The 20,747-nt window shown below is 41.6% G+C and overlaps 1 protein-coding gene across 2 annotated transcripts in view; it reads right to left on the bottom strand.

Annotated features, from left to right (window-relative positions):
* Positions 1 to 20,747, bottom strand: part of bbs7 (Bardet-Biedl syndrome 7) — a 48,308-nt gene that overhangs the window by 19,740 nt on the left and 7,821 nt on the right. For both annotated transcript variants that reach the window (XR_005633387.1, XM_039751249.1), the window contains exons 5-10: positions 18,433 to 18,619; positions 17,917 to 17,989; positions 10,539 to 10,655; positions 3,055 to 3,185; positions 1,535 to 1,619; positions 16 to 118 (exon numbers count right to left, since the gene is read on the bottom strand). Coding sequence is in view for 1 of the 2 variants with exons in the window: in XM_039751249.1 (XP_039607183.1) it covers positions 16 to 118; positions 1,535 to 1,619; positions 3,055 to 3,185; positions 10,539 to 10,655; positions 17,917 to 17,989; positions 18,433 to 18,619 (696 nt within the window). In the remaining variant the exon portion in view is untranslated. The remainder of the gene's footprint in view (positions 1 to 15; positions 119 to 1,534; positions 1,620 to 3,054; positions 3,186 to 10,538; positions 10,656 to 17,916; positions 17,990 to 18,432; positions 18,620 to 20,747) is intronic.

The following is a 20,747-nucleotide window of genomic DNA, read 5'->3' as shown; positions in this document are numbered from 1 at the left end:
TGTGGCATACTGTACCTTAGTGCTGCTACTTTGTTCTGTATTTCCTGTGACATCTTCATTTCTTCTCCTGGCCCGGCTTCTTTTTGCTGTGGCTCTGTTGTTAATCCTGTCACCCAGCCTGTTGAATAAATTTTTAAAAATGTTATAAATGATAGCTTTTTATGAAACGGCTAGCTCTTTACCAGGATCAATTAGTTACCTTGAAGATAGTTATACAGTATCTTTGAAAAGACCATACAAACTACGTTTTAATACACAAAATTACAGCTGTTCCAACACTAAATATTGTCAGTTTACCAGCAAACAAGTGGTCCACCATCTACTAAATATCTGGAACCAATGAAGGACACAGAGACAACAGAAGCTCCTCAACGTTGCCCCTATTAATGATAATCACTTATTTGGGCCTTCTATAACCTATGGAGTACAATCTGTGGAAGATTCTCAGGATTGCAATATACCAATTTATATAAATAATGTATTTTTATCTTTTTATCAATTAGGCTTCAAACTTAAACATCCAGTTGCACACTTTTCCTTCTATTTACAAATTAGAATTTTTTTTAAAAACAACTTACCCAAATTCCTGCACATTTCACATACAGTATATCTATCCCTGGGCCAAAACTGACCAGTGTGGATGAAGGTTCCAACTACATCTCCAAATTATATAAAAAAAATCATGAAGTATACCCTTTACTACTCTTAGGAAATGATGGAAAAAAAAGATCTTTCAATTAAAATTTCGGAAAAAGAATAGAATTCAGCCATTCATACAATACATTCAAGCTCAATAAACACTAAGCAGGCCATAATTCAACTAAACTTTTTTCCTCAATCATCAAGCCCTTACATCACTAGGCCAAGAGTTTTGGGAATGTTCTACACGTAAATTATCCATCCATCCATTTTCTAACCCGCTGAATCCGAATACAGGGTCACGGGGGTCTGCTGGAGCCAATCCCAGCCAACACAGGGCACAAGGCAGGAACCAATCCTGGGCAGGGTGCCAACCCACCACAGACACGTAAATTATTTTTGGCAAAAATTTTTAAATCTCTCAGAAAGCCTTGGATTTAAAATCCTTTCTTCTCTCCATCATATCGGCTAACTCTCTCCCCTTACCAGTCATACTGCCAACATTCAAAGTTTCTACCCTCAGTTCCACTCTCTTTACCTTCCTCCCCTCTAATTTTCTAATAGTTACACTTTTTTTATTTTATCATATACAAAGAAGTATTTTAGATGGGTCTCTCTGTTTGTATTGCTCTCTTTGTAATGTGAGAGGTGAATGTTTTGTTTTTTAATTGTTTTCAAAGCATAACATTCAACTTGCTATGTTATTCTAATTGGTTTGACTGAGTTGGGCTCTGTTTACAAATAAAACACTTTTAAAAGATAAAATATGATTTTTAATAATACTTTTAATATACTACTACTTTTTCCTTTACTGTACATGCTATATGACAAATACTAAAAAATACAATACACATTTTAAAACATTCATTCAGTCAACATGTGCTTTCAGCTTTACCTGTATATGTTGTGGTCACAACCTCATCAAAATTATCCTTTCCAACACATCCTCCTTGTATTGAGGTAATGCTCTCTGGCAAAACCTGAAATGTATAAGGAAGAATTATTAGCAATAAGCAGATTTTTAGGTGGTATGCACACTGTGAGCTTTTGCAAAAGGGCAAACACTTTTTCTGGTTCAGTTGCAGAGGCCAAGTAATGTAGTACACAGCTGCCTTCTAGTAAGCCAAATGCTTTTGACAGCAACCTTCAACAAATGGACCGGAGGCTACAGGCAGGTTGATCTCTGCAAAGGCAGGTAGGATGTCTCCAATGTTTTGCATTCCAGCATCTATTTTTATGTGAGACAAGTTTTTTTTTTGTTCTTTATTTTGCCTTCTACAATTTCTTGTATTAGGAATTTGTTAGTTTTCACATACCCCTTGGGGTCAAAGCGCAGGGTCAGCCATTATACAGCGTCCCTGGAGCAATTTAAGGTTAAGGGCCTTGCTCAAGGGCCCAGCAAAGTAGGATCTCTTTTGCCAGTGACGGGAATTCGAACCGGCAACCTTCGGGATACCAGCACAGATCCTTAGCCTCAGACCCACCACTCTGCCCAATATATAATTTCTATTAAGTATTATGATTGGAAACAAAACTTATATCTTAGCAGGCTAATTCTTCTGTTTACTCTCCTTCTCAAAGACATACATGTTAAAATGGCTGGCAACCCCAACTCATCTTTATTACTAACAGTGGCAAAATGGAGGCAGAATATTCATACATACAAATAAGCCCTTTGCAAGAATATAAGGCAATAATGTTAATATACGTTATAGGAGACTGATGTTTTGTGAGTGTCTAGTATTCCCTGCCAATCAATTGTATTATTATGGTATATCTGCACAGCTTCTGCAGATTTATACATTTGAGTGCAACTATTAATAATACTAAGTTGAAAATGTCTTCAAAAATCTGTAATTGCCACTTGAATCACTTTGGATGAAATAATTCATATGAAGAAAAACAAAACCTGGTGTCTATGCACACTTGATAAATTTAGGGCTTAACCTTTCCCATATCCAAAGTTCACTCCAAATAGTAAGCAAAATATTAGTATTAGATAGATCTTATTTTCGATTTTAAGAGAAATTTGCAGTGTTACATTGGCCCTGTTACAAATGTGGAATCTTTTTTTTTTTTTTAAACAGATGCTTTCAGGTCTCCTAGCAAATGCTTCCCACCCAGGCAAGCCATAACATTATTTATTAATAAACATCAAATAAAATGCCCTAGTGTATGATGACATTTAATGACAAATTAAAGCCAAACAGAAGACACACAAGATAAATACAGCTCAAAGTAAAAGTGCAAAGCCAGCCAAATTTCTTGCTTAGTTTGTTTTCCACTATAAGTCATACTCTATTGACAGTAAGGGAGATGCTTACAAATCAGAATACAGATTTAAGTTGCAGAAGTCTGTTATTTGTTTTAAGACCACCTAAATACATTGTTTCAATTTTTTAGAATACAACTTACATGTTCAAAGCGAAGTATGGGTTCTAATGAACTGTCGAATCCATAGATTTCCACTTTTCCATCATCTCGACCTACCAGCACATCTTTAACTCCATCCCCAATGATATCAAAACAGTCAATACACAGAATACCTGAAAAGGAACAACAGGAAGTAGGGTCAAGTTTTTATACACTCACTGGCCACTTTATTAGCCACACCTTTTCAACTGCTTGTTAATGCAAATATCTAATCAGCCAATCACATGGCAGCAGCTCAGTGCATTTAGGCATGTGGACATTGTCAAAACAATCTGCTGAAGTTCAAACTGAGCATCAGAATGGGGAAGAAATGTGATTTAAGTGACTTTGAATGTGGCATGGTGCATGGTAGTTGGTGCCAGATGGGCTTGTCTGAGTATTTCAAATCTACTGGGATTTTAACACATTACCATCTCTAGGGTTTAAAGAAAATGTGCCACTACTGTCAGCTAAGAACAGGCAACTGAGACTATAATTCGCTCAGGCTCAACAAACTTAGATAATACAAGATCAGAAAAATGTTTCCTGGTCTCAATTTCTGGTGTGACATGCAGATGGCAGGATCAGAATTTAGTATCAATAACATGAAAGCATGGATCCATCCTGCCTTGTTTCAATGGTTCCAGGCTGGTAGTCGATGTGTAATGGTGTGGGGTATTTTCTTGGCACTTCTGGCCCCTTATTACCAAGTGAGCATCATTTAAATGCCATAGCCTACTTGAATGTTGTTGCTGACCATGTCCACCCCTTTATGACTGCAGTGTACTCATCCTTCTGATGGCTACTTCCAGCTGGATAATGTGCCATATCACAAAGCTCAAATTATCTCAAACTGTTGTGGAGGACATTCCACGTCCCAAGAGCCAGTTTCTGTAGCCGAGGATCAGACCACCAAGGTCCCCGCCTTTGGCCACCACCCAACTCACACTACACCCAACCTCCTAGGCCCCTCCCATAGGTGGTGAGCCCATGGGGAGGAGGACCCACGTTACCTCTTCGGGCTGTGCCCGGCAGCCCATGGGTGCAGGCCCGGCCACCAGCGCGCAATCGAGCCCCACCTCCAGGCCTGGCTCCAGAGGGGGGCCCCGGTGACCCGCGTCCGGGCAAGGGAAAACGTCGTCCAAGGTTTTTATTCTTCATCAGAGGTTTATTGAACCGCTCTTTGTCTCATCCCTCACCTAGGACCAAGTTTGGCCTTGGGTGGCCCTACCAGGACTTGGAAAAGGCATTCGACTGTGTCCCTTGGGGAATCCTGTGGGGGGTGCTCCGGGAGTATGGGGTACCGGACCCCCTGATAAGAGCGGTTCGGTCTCTGTACAACCGGTGTCAGAGCTTGGTCCGCATTGCCGGCAGTAAGTCGAGCCCGTTTCCAGTGAGAGTTGGACTCCGCCAGGGCTGCCCTTTGTCACCGATTCTGTTCATAACTTTTATGGACATAATTTCTAGGCGCAGCCAGGGTGTTGAAAGGGTCCGGTTTGGTGGACTCAGGATTGGGTCACTGCTTTTTGCAGGTGATGTTGTCCTGTTTGCTTCATCAGGCCGTGATCTTCAGCTCTCTCTGGATCGGTTCGCAGCTGAGTGTGAAGCGGCTGGGATGAGAATCAGCACCTCCAAATCCGAGACATGGTCCTCAGCCGGAAAAGGGTGGAGTGCCCTCTCAGGGTTGGGGGAGAGATCCTGCCCCAAGTGGAGGAGTTCAAGTATCTCGGGTCTTGTTCACGAGTGAGGGAAGAATGGAGCGTGAGATCGACAGGCGGATCGGTGCGGCATCCGCAGTGATGCGGGCTCTGCATCGGTCTGTCGTGGTGAAAAAGGAGCTGAGCCGTAAGGCAAAGCTCTCAATTTACCAGTTGATCTACGTTCCTACCCTCACCTATGGTCATGAGCTATGGGTAGTGACCGAAAGAACGAGATCGCGAATACAAGCGGCTGAAATGAGTTTCCTCCGCAGGGGTGTCTGGGCTTTCCCTTAAAGATAGGGTGAAAAGCTCAGTCATCCGGGAGGGGCTCAGAGTAGAGCCGCTGCTCCTCCACATCGAGAGGAGTCAGATGAGGTGGCTCGGGCATCTGATCAGGATGCCTCATGGACGCCTCCCTGGTGAGGTGTTCCAGGCACGTCCAACCGGGAGGAGGCCCCGAGGAAGACCCAGGACACGCTGGAGGGACTATGTCTCCTGGCTGGCATGGGAACACCTTAGGATTCTCCCGGAAGAGCTGGAAGAAGTGGCCGGGGAGAGGGAAGTCTGGGCCTCTCTGCTTAAGCTGCTGCCCCCACGACCCGACCTCGGATAAGCGAAAGAGGATGGATGGATGGATGGATGGATGTTGTGGAGGACTGCCGGCTTCTCATGCCGGTCCTCACCCCCAGGCCGCCAGGAGGAGCTCTCCCGACAGCAGGATAGTGCCCCGAGGTCCAGCAGGGCCTCATGAACTTTGTAGTATTTATACACAGCCCTGCTGTATACCTTGGGGGCCACCAGGAGTCGCTGTGGGGGGGCTTATGGGCTCTTTTGTGCCTTATGACCCGGGAGTACGTCACGGTCACGTGACGGGAAGGAACGACGTGCTCCCGGGTTGAAGTAAAGGACTGATTGCCCTGACCCGGAAGGAATAAGGAACTGTGGACTGTTGGGACAGGAACACCTCCAGGTCAGGGGCTATAAAAGGACGATGCCTCCGTCCAGACGCTGAGCTGAGCTGGGAGGTAGAGGACCAAGTGTCTGGGCGAGGAGGAGAGAGATTAGTGTGTTTATTGTGATAATTTCTGAGTAGTGTGGAAGGTGCTTGGTGCACTGAGGAACAGATAAATTAAAAGTCTGGGACTTTTATCCAGTGTTTTGCGTGGTACCTAAGGGTTCAAGGGAGCACTAGTGCCCCCTACTGCCACACTGGTGTAGTCGGCAGGATACTATGGCCATCTGTTGGCAAGGGACCTGCATTAAAAATAATATTGTGTAGGCAGATAACCCTGAGGAGGTCGCACGTCAACGCACGGAGGTGCAAGCATACACCCCACACGAAGAGTGCTGCGTTGGTGAGCCTTCTGCTACTTCGGACCGTGATGAGGAAGAAGGTCAGTACCAGCGGGTTACAGAAAATGTCTGAGGCCGAAATGACCTAAGCTTACCTGACTGGGAGCGAGGAGGACCAGGCACTGATAAAGGCTGAACGAGCTCGAGTGGCCCAAAAGCAGGAGCGCGGTCAGCCATCGAGCGCACCAGACTCCCCAAGTAGACGGGGAACATCGCTGCTGAGTCTGGAGGTAGGTTCCGAGAAAATGCCCGAAGTATCGGGCAGTTTTGTCTCATATTTTGCAGAAGCCCACTTCCAGAAAGCAAGCGGTGCGTCGGATGCCTGCCTCATATCTCAGCAAGATGGCCGCGATTCCCAGAAGGCAAATCGGGCTGGGTGTCGGCCAGTGACGACTCCATTCGAGGACAACAACCGCGTGACCGCGTGCGGTGGATGCCGGGACGGAGAAGGTCAAATGGAGTCCGTAGATGAGGTTGTACATTCCCCGACAGACCTGAGCCTCCTGGAAGGGGAGAAGAAGGCGAGCAAGACAGCGCCGAGGAATAAGAAAGCCCTCGAGGAGCGGGAAATGACTGGACGGAACCTCCCTCGCAGTAGGAGGGGAGGGAGGCAGTCGGCCAGCAACGGTCAACCATCCCTCGAAGGACTTCGAGACCCAAGAGCCTTTGCGCTCCTCAGCAGAACACGTGCCGGGGAGGGACGTGCTCATTGGTTCCCGGCCGGAGGGTAAGCAAAATGTGGAAGCGAAAACATTAACTGTATGGACTTATGGGGTCTTGAGGAATACCTCGAGCCCCTATGCCGTTTCTTACAGGACTTACAACAGCTGAAGGAACGTGTGGAGGACTTGGGAGTGACGGCCGCAGCCCCGTTAAAGGGTCTGAAGGACTTCGTGCAGCGGCTGGGCCGAGAAGCTCCTGAGGTGATCGATGCGGGAGTGTAGGTGAGTCTGACCCGTGTCGTAGAGCATAAAGGGACACAGTGCGAACCGGCACCGCAAATAATAAGTAGCGGGTGTCAAAGCACCGTGTGCCCGACAGAGGATTGTGGCACAATGACCGAATGGTTGGGGAACAGAGCAAACAGCCCGGGGCATGCGTGTGACTTGCGTGGCTTTCCGGGGCTGTGCAACTCTCCAGGTCCCGACCGGTCTTGCGTGCGGGGTAACGCCGGTAACAGGAGGCCCGGGGGAAGCGCCAATCGTGCCGGTGCAGCTGAATAGTGCTGTTCATCAGAGCGAGGCGGTGCTAATGACGCCGGCTTCTGGTAAGCTGAAGGTAACGGGTGTGCAGACGGCAAAGAGGCTCTCTTCTTTCCATAGGCAGCCTCAGGCTGAGCACAAGCCCCAGATCAAGCGGTAGATCCCCAAAAGAAAAGGTGGGTCTCCCGACATAATGGAGAGAAGGCTTGAGGGCAGCCAAGCGGACGTAATGCCTTCCTTAGCAGGAAAAGGGGCGGAGGTGACACTAACAGAGTTCCCCAGGTGTTTCTGGTCCCACAGAGGGAAGCAAACAGGAGGACAGCGGCGGTGTTACAACTGCCATCGGTCGGGCCACGAGTGGCAACATTGTCCCCGGGGGGACAGAAGGTACGTCGTTCCCCCAAGGTTCACTAGAGGACAGGAACAACGCAGCCAAGGTCCAGCTGACGCATCCTCCCGGAGGAGGACGTCCCTCCCAGGGCTGGACGCTCCGCCCCAGAAGTTGTTGCTAAGGGGGACTGTGGAGGACTGCCGGCTTCTCATGCCGGTCCTCACCCCCAGGCCGCCAGGAGGAGCTCTCCCGATAGCAGGATAGTGCCCGAGGTCCAGCAGGGCCTCATGGACTTTGTAGTATTTATACACAGCCGTGCTGGATACCTTGGGGGCCACCAGGAGTCGCTGTGGGGGGGCTTATGGGCTCTTTTGTGCCTTATGACCCGGGAGTACATCACGGTCATGTGACGGGAAGGAACGACGTGCTCCCGGGTTGAGTAAAGGACTGATTGCCCTGACCCGGAAGGAATAAGGAACTGTGGAAAGTTGGGACAGGAACACCTCCGAGTCAGGGGCTATAAAAGGACGATGCCTCAGTCCAGACGCAGCTGAGTGGGAGGTAGAGGAGCAAGTGTCTGGGCGAGGAGGAGAGAGATTACTGTGTTTATTGTGATAATTTCTGAGTAGTGTGGAAGGTGCTTGGTGCACTGAGGAACAGATAAATAAAAAGTCTGGGACTTTTATCCAGTGTCTTGCGTGGTACCTAAGGGTTCAAGGGAGCACTAGTGTCCCCTACTGCCACACTGTTTTTTTGAACTTGACAATGAGTTCACTGTACTCAGATGGACTCCACAGTCACCAGATCTCAATCCAATAGAGCTCCTTTGAGATGTGGTGGAATGGGAGATTCGCATCATGGATGTGCAGCCAACACATCTGTAGCAACTGCATGTTTCTATCATGTGAATATGGACCAAAATCCTTGTTGAGTCTATGTCACTAAGAATTATGAAAGGCAAAAGGGGGTCCAACCTGGTACTGCAAGGTGGCTGGTGAGTATATGAGGGGAAGTCAAAAAGTTCCCAGAATTGTGATATAGTGGGAGAGTGACAGATCAGATTACCCACACATTGTTGTGGAGGGGAGTGCAGCACGTATGCAGACCAGTTACAACAGGTCTGGATTGGTTTCAGCATGTAGCATTGTTTTAATTACCGTTTGAGTTAGATGTGTGCGTAGTCATGTCGCAGTTTGAACAACGTGCTAACATCAAGTTCACATGCAAATTGGGGAAATCAACAATAGCTCTCCATGTGCAGAAAATCTGAGGAGAGAAAAACATGTCCGGAATTTAAATAAGCTGCTGGTGTTAAGCAGGGGAAATACATAAATGATTCATGTATACTGTAGAATCTCTGTTATTGGTTGTGCCTAGTCCCTTTAATATGTGATGTGTTTAACCATTACCTTATTGTGTTATTTATGTATTTAAGCTGGAATTAAAAACACATTTAAACATCACTGAGAAAAAGAATGTGCCCTACTCCGTTTTCTGTACAGTTAAGTTGGTCAGAACCTGATCTCATGTCTGTCTGTATGTCTGTCCGCTTTCACGAGAGACCTACTTAATGGATTTAGATTGGGTTTTTTTTATAATTTGCTTGAACATTAGATGTTCCGCTTATATATTTGATTTAAAAGGCCTTATCTGTTATCAGCAAAAACATGCACAGCAAAGTAATGACCTACACACCCCAAACGTGACTGGTATGTTCGACAGTTTTCACTTAAACTAATTATCAAAATAGTCCAGCGATCCATATCTAAATACAAAAGCATGTACAAACAATTTCTATTTATAACACAATAGACCATTATCATGGAAATGCAACAGTGTGCAAATGCTATAAAGTGTATTTGTAAAAGTACTTTTTAAATATTACAAGGAAGGTTTGTTCCTTCTTCACACATACTGTACATTTCATTGAATATAGCAATTACAAGTAAAAGACCAGTTTTCACCACAGAAAGCAAACTACAGTAAATATGTAATAATTATGGTGTGCCCTTTTACCTCAGTAAAAATATACACAATATAAATTATTACTACAGCATATGACTTGGAAAAATTAAATAGCACCTACTAAAAGAACACTTTCTCACAGCATATATCACACATAAGCAAACACATATTCACCCTCTAGGTTTACTGGATATCAAATACTGTACTAGACTTAAATTATCTTTATGATATGTTTATTTATGCGACATTTCCAAGATAAATTTCTTTTATAATATGAATAGCCATAATAATTGTTTACTATGGTGCTTGTATATCACTGCTGTCTACCTATGAATATAACAATTACAGATCAACTTTTGCCATTTGTGATTTGCATAATTTAAAGAAACTCAAAAATGTACTTCTATAAAAAGTATTAAATTGGGCAAATATACAGTGTCCCTAGTTTATACAAAGCCTTTTAAAACTGCAGTACTAATACCCTTTTCATTGTTTTAATTCTAAAAGTATTTTTTAAATAAGTGTTGTAGATTAATTTACTGTAATATTTATGCATGTTTTGCAGTAATAGTGAAGAATCTAAATGTTTAACACAGAAATGGCAAAAACATCTCAGAAACAAGGAAAATAGACTAGAGATAAGTACTCAACATATTTTGGCATTAAATAATGAGAAGGGAGTGAAGATGTTCTCTGTATAGCAGCTTCGAAAATGCAAACCAGTAACATAGTTAACTAGTCAGAGCAACAGATATAAAAAAATGACTTAATATAAAACAACAAAGTAACACAAAATATGACCAGTAATGTAGAAAGTAATTTTAACAGAAGCAATCTTTTGAACCAACATTACAGTCATATTTAATTAAGAAAAGTAGGAGAGTTCTACATTAAAAAAAAACTTTAACTAAAGAGGAAAAAACCAAAAGTGCATACCTCCTCTCTTCTTTTCATTGGCTACTTCCCATTTAGGTACAGGCTCACTGTCAGTAATATGAACCAGACCCAGCTTCCCATCAGATGTACCATACAAAATCTCTTCACCACTATCGCCTAAACAAAAAATGTTTAACAAACATTTAATTAATGTTTATTTTATTTATGAGCAGTATCTTCAGGTCTTAAAAAAGCTAACATATAGAGACAAATACTTTCTACACATTCTTGTAAGGTCAAAATCTTCAGAACACTATGCAAAAAAAAAAACAAATCATAACAATCAATTTCATCAGTTCACATGGGAGTGCATTTACAAGGCTTATTTTCACTTGAGGAATGAAAGCTCCCTTGTAAAGGCAAACCTAATGTATAATTTGCTATAAATCTGATATATTACTGCAAAAAAAAAAACAAAAAAAAAACTGTATTTTCCTGTCTATCTAATGACTTACAATATAATGACATGGCTTTTATATTGAATGTAATATAAAAAAAAACTCCCACAAACATTCCATCACTATTTAATAATGAAGGCTATCATCCGTGTAACTAATGGCAAACTGAACTAGAAAAGTAAATAATGACTATGTCCATCATAGTGGGTAACAGTTAACTGATCCTGTCTTATTTGAGAAGTCTGCATGTTCTTCCCCTACATGTAAGGTTGTTCTGCGTAGACTCCCATTTGCTCCAACATTGTGTGTCTTTGATAACATTTATATGTGGCCTACAATGGACTGGTAACCCTTCTACAGATGGTTCAGGTTTTAAATGTCTTGGTTAGGTCAGGCTGTGGTGGCTTGCTAACTCAAAACTTTGGTGGATAGATTTTTGAATAAGGTTGTACTCTAGAAACTGACTTAAGAGAAAATTGATTACAAGCGTGTTTTTCTGACAGATAATATTCCATTATTATAAGAGTCTGGTAACATGATTGTGGGTGTCTTACACCGTTAAAAATTATCTTGTATGTCACAGTGCAATAAATCCATTGTTCAACAGGAGATTCTTGTATGGAATCAAAGTCATTTGGTTGGGCCTGGTCCCTTTAATATGTAGATGTGTTTAACCATCACCTTACTGTTTGTGTTATTTATGCATTTAAGCCAAAATTAAAAACACATTTAAAAATCATTAAGAAAAAGAATGTGCCCTACCCAGTTTTCCGTACAGTTAAGTTGGTCAGAACCTGTCATAAATTATAACTATATACTGTGAACAACCTATAACAAAAACAGATACTAACTAAGGTTATTAAAATGCAGTGTTTAAAATATTACAGAACTCAAGTGAATCCAACCTGTTTAAAGAAATAAATACGGTCAGCTGTTTAAATACTCAAGAGTGTAAAAATACCCAGAAGTACTTTAGGCCTTCTTGTCTCAGGCCAACGGCACATTACTTGTGTTATAATTAGAGGGAATGATCTCACTGCCTGTGAATTTCAGATTACACAACTAGAAATCTTGTGGCAAAAGTATGTGCACTAGCTCAAACAACCATATTTCTTACTTAAATAACTGCTTGCATACATTATAAATCATGCATCTGAACCATATCTGGCATTAACTTTAAGCATTACGTATGTATGCAAATGTTGTTCTATATTTTACCATAAAATGTATCAGTAACTGCGGTGGGTTGGCGCCCTGCCCGGGATTGGTTCCTGCCTTGTGCCCTGTGTTCGCTGGGATTGGCTCCAGCAGACCCCCGGGATTCAGCGGGTTGGAAAATGGATGGATGGATGTATCATTAAGTGACAAAAGGTTTCGTATATATTTGGTGTGGTGTATTTATTGAGCACAGATGAATGGAATATGTAATAACTATATTATGAATAAACCTACGTTAGCACACTATAGAGCTTTTAACAAGGAAAGAGAATTTTCAAGTTCTGTTTAACAACAATCGTTGCAATGAGAATAGGCTGCAAATTTTCTGAGCAATGCAGGACTTTCCATAACAATACTTTCAAATACTGTATAGGCAACTTTGTTAATAAGCTATCAAGAAAGAGAGTGAGGTGCCGAGTTTTATTGTCATGCATTAATGCCACAACCCACTGTGGAAGTTAAAGTATACTCATCCTTTTACCAATAATCACTATTGTACAAGGCACTATGTCTCATTTAGAAAATTCAGAAGAGAAATTTTAACTGTTGTTACCGTGTTTTCCAGAAAATAAGACCGGGTCTTATATTAATTTCTGCTCCAAAAGATGCACTAGGGCTTATTTTCAGGGGATGTCTTATATTTATTCATGTACAACAATATACATTTATCCAAATACAGTCATGTCATCTTCTTCTGGAATATCGTCATAACTCTCCACATGAATTTCAGCCTGAATTTCTTGCTACGCTTTTAGGATCCTCCAGGATCGAGGTGAGCACTTCGATGTTTGATGAATGGTTCAATGTGGTGAAGCAAAATGCCGACATACAGTGCATCCAGAAAGTATTCACAGCGCAACACTTTTTCCACATTTTGTTATGTTACAGCCTTATTCCAAAATGGATTAAATTCATTTTTTTCCTCAGAGTTCTACACACAACACCCCATAATCACAAAGTGAAAAATGTTTACTTGAGATTTTTGCATATTTATTAAAAATAAAAAAATTGAGAAATCACATGTACATAAGTATTCACAGCCTTTGCTCAATACTTTGTCGATGCACCTTTGGCAGCAATTACAGCCTCAAGTCTTTTTAAATATGATGCCACAAGCTTGGCACACCTATCCTTGGCCAGTTTCGCCCATTCCTCTTTGTAGCACATCTCAAGTTCCATCAGGCTGGATGGGAAGCGTCGGTGCACAGCCATTTTAAGATCTCTCCAGAGATGCTGGGCCACTCAAGGACATTCACAGAGTTGTCCTGAAGCCACTCCTTTGATATCTTGGCTGTGTACTTAGGGTCGTTGTCCTGCTGAATGATGAACCGTCTCCCCAGTCTGATATCAAGAGCTCTCTGGAGTAGGTTTTCATCCAGGATGTCTCTGTACATTGCTGCAGTCATCTTTCCCTTTATCCTGACTAGTCTCCCAGTTCCTGCCGCTGAAAAACATCCCCACAGCATGATGCTGCCACCACCATGCTTCACTGTAGGGATGGTATTGGCCTGGTTTCCCCCAAATGTGACGCCTGGCATTCACACCAAAGAGTTCAATCTTTGTCTCATCAGACCAGAGAATTTTGTTTCTCATGGTCTGAGAGTCCTTCAGGTGCCTTTTGGCAAACTCCAGGTGCCTTTTACTAAGAAGTGGCTTCCGTCTGGCCACTCTACCATACAGGCCTGATTGGTGGATTGTTGCAGAGATGGTTGTCCTTCTGGAAGGTTCTCCTCTCTCCACAGAGGACCTCTGATAGAGTGACCATCAGGTTCTTGGTCACCTCCCTGACTAAGGCCCTTCTCCCCCGATTGCTCAGTTTAGATGGCCGGCCAGCTCTAGGAAGAGTCCTGGTGGTTTCGAACTTCTTCCACTTACGGATGATGGAGGCCACTGTGCTCATTGGGACCTTCAAAGCAGCAGACATTTTTCTGTAACCTTCCCCAGATTTGTGCCTCGAGACAATCCTGTCTCGGAGGTCTACAGACAATTCCTTTGACTTCATGCTTGGTTTGTGCTCTGACATGAACTGTCAACTGTGGGACCTTATATAGACAGATGTGTGCTTTCCAAATCATGTCCAATCAACTGAATTTACTACAGGTGGACTCCAATTAAGCTGCAGAAACATCTCAAGGATGATCAGGGGAAACAGGATGCACCTTAGCTCAATTTTGAGCTTCATGGCAAAGGCTGTGAATACTTATGTACATGTGCTTTCTCAATTTTTTTATTTTTAATAAATATGCAAAAATCTCAAGTAAACTTTTTTCACGTTGTCATTATGGGGTGTTGTGTGTAGAACTCTGAGGAAAAAAATGAATTTAATCCATTTTGGAATAAGACTGTAAAACAAAATGTGGAAAAAGTGATGTGCTGTGAATACTTTCCGGATGCACTGTACAAATGTATTCGTGGTGCTTTGATATTCAAGCGTCACATATTCCCCAAAGTAATGACATGATACATTTTAAAAGTCTCATATACTATCTTCTGTGCCGTCTTTTTTTTTCCCCACCTTCACAATACCTTCACAATGTACGCCGGAGTATTTGAGGCATAGAGAAAAAAAATAAGGACATAATGAAAATGTCTATTTTGTGATTAAAGTAGAAATTTCAGCTTTAAACTCGAAAGAGTGTTGCTGTCATCAAGGATTTATTATTATTTCTTTCAATCAGGTTCATATTTGGAGGATGTGTTGTGTTCAAGTTACATTCCGTGTTTGTCAACCGTTGTAAAGATAACAGGTTTCATTCATCGAAGTGTTCACTACCCAAATCGGTACTCATGAATCTTAACATTTTTAACAGACATTCCCGGTATTAAGTTGTGGATTTGTCTGAGAATATTTAGTGGCAGCGTGTCTATGAACTTAATTTAAACTTAACCTTTACATCTTGCTTTCCTATTGATATGTCTACAAAGGCTTGTTCAGATTCAGAGGGTTGTTCCTTTCCTACTGCATCAATAAACAGCTTGTCTTCCTCTTTATCTGAGACATCACACACTGCATGCACAGGTTTACCTATCCCAGTCCTGCAAACTTTAGCGAAGTGGTTCAATTTATTACATTTTTTACACTGTCTTCCTTTAGCTGGACATTGACTTTTTCCACCATGTGCTTTGTTTCTGCAGTAGCTGCACTTATGAATATGCTTGTATGCGTCACTTGCTTCATATTCTTTTGCTACCTTCTCAATAGTGTAATGTTTTTTGTTCAGTGCTATTTGGAGCTCTTGTTTGTTGTCTGCGTACTGCGTTCACAGTCAGTTCACGTGAGCCGCTCGGACTACATGCATCGAAGGTTCTCAGCTGTGCTTGCGCTATCTCGTGCGATCTTGCGATGTCCACGGCTTTATTTAATGTTAGCTCAGACCCGGCACTTAAAAGTTTCTGTCACACTTTCGCGGAGTTTGTGCCAAACACTATTCTATCCCTGAGCATCTCATCTTTGTTTGCATGAGCACAGCCCTTCACCAGCAATTTTAACTCCGTTACAAAGTGATCAAAAGTCGTTTATACCCTGTGTCTTTTCATTAAACTTGTATCTTGCGAATATCGTATTCGTCTTAGGAATGACAAACGCCTCAAAACGGTCATAGTAAGTTTTCAGTACCTTGGCTTCCATGTGTTTAAAATGTCTCTTCCTTTTTCCCCAGTCCACAGGAGCAGGTAGCTGCATTTCTCACTCTCGTCTTTGCCTTTTAGCTGGCCAGAAAACATCAGCTCCACGTGCTGTCAGAACTTTTCCATTCTCCCGGCAGGTTAAGAGAATCCCAGTCAATTCGTGGCGAGGGAACTCCAACAAAATTCATGACTGTCCTCTATTCTGACACCATGTCTTGTTTTCACAAATTGTGAAAAATGAAATGGCGAGACTTTCTTTTAAAGTATGCAGGGGAACTTTATTTATTACAGCTCTTACATTCACGGCATCCATGCTCTAAATTAACTTCCATAATGGTAACCTTGAGGTCCCTTTTTCTGGTGCGTTCCTGATGACATAGGGGCATAAACCATGCCTGATAATAATACTTTTCAATGACATATAAATATTACAGTGATCACCTCGATAGACATCTCACCACCCAAATCGCTGCTCGTGAATCTAAGATGTTTAACAGGCATTCCTGGTATTAACTTTTTGATTTGCCTGTGAATATTTAGTTGCAGCGTGTCTATTGGATCGCTGCTGACAGACGGCCTTATATGGGCAGGCACTCAATTACGTGGGAGGCGTGGGTATGGGGGACGCAATATAGGCAGGCGGCCAATTACGTGGGAGGCGTGGTGATGGGGGACGCAACTCCGTCTCACACGGCGACCGAGCTACAAGCTATGGCCGTATATATGTAATTAAGTAGGATTCAGTTATGACCGTTACGCGTAGAATTTCGAAATGAAACCTGCTTAACTTTTGCAAGTAAGCTGTAAGGAATGAGCCTGCCAAATTTAAGCCTTTTACCTACATGGGAAGTTGGAGAATTAGTGATCAGTGAGTCAGTGAGTCAGTCAGTGAGGGCTTTGCCTTTTATTAGTATAGATATCACTTTCATGATGAAATGCATTAAAATATGTATATTACCATTTTACAGATAAATTGTTAACTTTGATTAAATAATGAATACTGCTAATAGTTACACACATGGGGTGGCACAGTGGCAGAGCTGTAGCGCTGCTGTCTCGCAGGGAGTCATGTCTCTTGTGATCCCTGCCTGGAGTTTGCATGTTTCCACATTGTGCTCAGTTTTCCATCCAAAGACATGAAGGTTTGGGGATTTGGTGAAGCTACAATGACGCCAGTGTATGTGTGTGCTTGTGTTCACCTTGCGATGAGCTGATGCCCTGTCCAGGGATTTTGTTTCTGTCTTGTGCTGATGCTTGATGGAATGGGTACATCCCCGAATTGATGGATGTAATCATTAAACATACTTTTCAGAGATATTGTGGCAAAGTTACTTTTCAGCTGACAGTCTTGACTAGGACTTATTTTTGGGGTAGGGCTTACATTACAGAGCAGCCTGAAAATCATGCTAGGGCTTATTTTCGGAGCAGGTTTTATTTTCAGGGAGACACGGTAGCAACTGTAAGGGATGTTTTAGAAACCAATCTTTTACAAATGTTCTGGGTGTTATGGCAAGGATTGTGTAAGTACAAATAAGATCTCGCAAGGAAACTTCATAACGATAACATCCAGCGTATCCTGTTTTTCTCTGGAATAACAGCACATTTAAAATACAAACTGTTCTAATAAGTAGAAACGACCGCAAAAGTAAACTACATTTTCTGCTAAAGTTGCCCTTACTGCATTTACAGAAAGAAGTAAGTGCTTTGTTAAAAATGTGTCTATAGAGTAATTAACTATTTAATTTATATTTGCACTGTGTGAGTGAGGGTGTGCTCTCCTTAAACTGGTGATGCTGGATATGCTCTCACCCAAATTACCCTGACTTAGCAGATGGATAAAATATTATGATTGTGTCTACTGCATGGATAAGTTTGAGCCATAAACTGAGCTTAGAATCGTTACTTGTCAGTCTCTTAATGTGCAGGGTACGTTATCACAATAGATTACTATCCCTTATTAAGCTTATATAGAAGTTGATACTTTCTGACAAATTATTTTTGAAATATCTAGTTTTATACAGATGAATAGAATTGTCTTACTTACCTTTGAACATATGGTTTTAAAGGTTTTTTAATCAATAAAGACCACAAATATACAAAAAAAAAATATAATGTTAATCCAGCTCCCACCTTACCTCCATTTCCATTATTCAACTCTAGTACAGTAGGAGGTCCAGAAATTTCAATTTCATATTTTAAATCAGATGCCTAAAAGAAACATGAAACAAATTATTGCATTATAAAGTGACAAAACATAATTGGGCAGAAGACAGGTTTCTGTATATGAAAATCTTACCTTTAAGTTTGGGTTTCTTAATTTACTTGATTTGATGCAATGCGAGTTATCAGTGGTTTAAAAACAAATAAAAAGCAAAACCTACAAAGTGGCCCTTTATCAGTGGTTCGTGATAGCTTCTGATTTAAAATGTGTAAAAAATCCTCTCTGTATACTGTGTGTTTATAAATAAATAACTAATAAAAATCAAGGAGTAATCTAGTGTTGTTCATAAGTAAGAATACAAAGATTTATAAACTTTGCATGACCTATTGTCAAGGGTCATTACTACATTTTTATATTAATGATGTGAGAAGTAAAATGTAAGAACAAGTTATATAGGCTCAGTTTAAAGCAGAAAATACTGAGGACCTACTTGTAAAACTCTAAGAATTCGGTCTTGACAGGCGAGTATGGGAGTTACAGGCTTCGCCCCATCCACAGGCAAACAGACAATATCATTGATTTTATCGCCTGATAAATAGTAATCCTGGTCCTTGCAGTCATAATAGTGATTATAGATGTAGCTGCCACAAACAAAAAGGTCTGGCCCTGAAACAAACCTAACAAAAATAAATAAATAAATAAATACATAAGTACTGTACAAACGTAAGATATCTAGTTAAGTTATATACTTTTTAATGATACCTTTAACATAATCAAATACAAAACTTTACATACCTTTCACGACTATAGTAAGATATATAAAAACATATATATGAGCGAAATATTAGGAAATTTGTAGTCAAATCTAGCACTTGTATAATCCTCTATTGAGATAGAAGTGAATGTGGCGTGGGTAAGGCAAACTCAATACTGATTATATGATATACTGTATATGATTATATATTAAGTAGTTTTTCACTTATTTTATGAACCTCTTTTCTAGGTGTTTGTAAATGAAATCTAATCTGTTGCTTACACGCATAAAATTTAACAGTAGTGTATTACGAGGGGTGTTCAATAATTTATCTGCCTAAGTATGAAAGAAATTAGCAAACATGGTGAAACAACTCTGGGCACCTTGTGACTTGTCTCAGGATTACTCATGCACAGTTGTGGCTCAGTGCGAGTCTAACATTCCAAGAGACATGATATCAGGAGAGTCCTTGTGCAAATCAAGTAAACTTCTTCATGACAACACACCGGTTCACGTGTCACTTCAACCACAGGCTCCAGCACCTGAACCGTCCACCCTACAGTCCTGATCTCTCTCCTTCAGATTATTTCCTGTTACAAGTTTTGAAGAAATCTCGGTTTTCAAATGATTAAGATGTCAAGGCAGCTGTGACATCCTGGTTTGAAGGCCAAACAGAAGATTTTTTTTCAAAGGGGTTAAAGTCATTGCAGGAAAAGTGGATGTAGTGTATGGAGCTATAAAGGGACTATTTTGAAAACTCTTTTCCTTCCTACTGAGGTAGAGGTACCCTAGTACTACACACATACAAGACACCGAAATGTACCACCCTAGTACTACTGAGGTAGATAAATTACTGAACTCCCCTCATAAAATAATAAATTCTTCTTTTTCTAGAATTTAGCATTGCTTTAAAAGCTGCTATTTATTATATCAGAGCTTTTGGGGATAGATCCAGTACTTCTTGAATGTTTTTGAACAACTGATAGTCAGCGGTGAATATGGAGATGCCCATCATATGGCGTAAATTTGATGAGATGTCCAGACATCTTCTAAATTTGTGTTTATAAGAACCCATTGTAGTGTTTAATAACGGACTAGAAATGCTTTTGAAATTACTTTTTAACTCCCAAACACCTGAGTGTTTATTATTACTATTATTATTAATTATTAAGAACCATCTTTTCTCCTAGAGCCTCTGAAACCTCTGAATAGAATGGCATGATGCATCACCACTTATCAGCAAACTAAATAACAAACCTGAGCAAAATTAAAATCTTTACATAGCACTGTGATGTTCCACCTTCCTTAGTTGTTTTTAGAAACCTCTTGCACCCAGAACCATCGATAACATACCCGAGGATGAGCCAGGTGAACAAGGACATACAGAGTCAGCAAATGGTTGGTGCAAAGTACATCAGTGCTTATACTGTATTTAAAACAACAAATTGTCTTAAAAGTGCTGTGCATCAATAAATAACCCATAAAATCTAGAGTAACTTGTGGAGGATAAATACAATAATTCTAAAAAAAACAGATAAAACAGTCACTCAATTCCAAGTAAAACGATATTGGCAGTAGGTTCCTCCTCTGCCAGCCCAGTGCATCCTTCACATCTCCCCAGTTCAACTCAGTAGGTCTTCCAACCAGCAGAGACGCCGACAGCAAAAACAACCTGTCCTGACTCCCATCCAGCTTCCCTCAACCGCCATTATCCGGGACTCACACTGCTAGACCACCATCATGTGGTACAGTATGTGTCAGTGCAGTGTTACCTGGATGCCTGGGAGGTTCATTTGCTGCCTCCACTCTCACACTCATCAACGGAGACCCCCCATGGAGCAGCATTCACTTCACCCAACTCGCAGGGCCCAGTCTCTCTGTCTCCTCTCTTATGCACCTATGCTACTCATTCCATCTGATTTACCCCTTTTTATCCAATTGTTCACTCTCCCTGCCGTGCTGGCTCCCTTTATAACCCCGACTGGGTGCAGGCGTGATCCTCCACCTGCTCTGAGGTGTGAATGAAGCACCTGACTGACCCACTCTCATTT

The sequence above is a fragment of the Polypterus senegalus genome, chromosome 4 (genome assembly GCF_016835505.1).
Source record: "Polypterus senegalus isolate Bchr_013 chromosome 4, ASM1683550v1, whole genome shotgun sequence".
NCBI classification, from domain to species: Eukaryota; Metazoa; Chordata; class Cladistia; order Polypteriformes; family Polypteridae; genus Polypterus; species Polypterus senegalus.
This window is presented reverse-complemented; position numbering and strand designations above follow the sequence as displayed.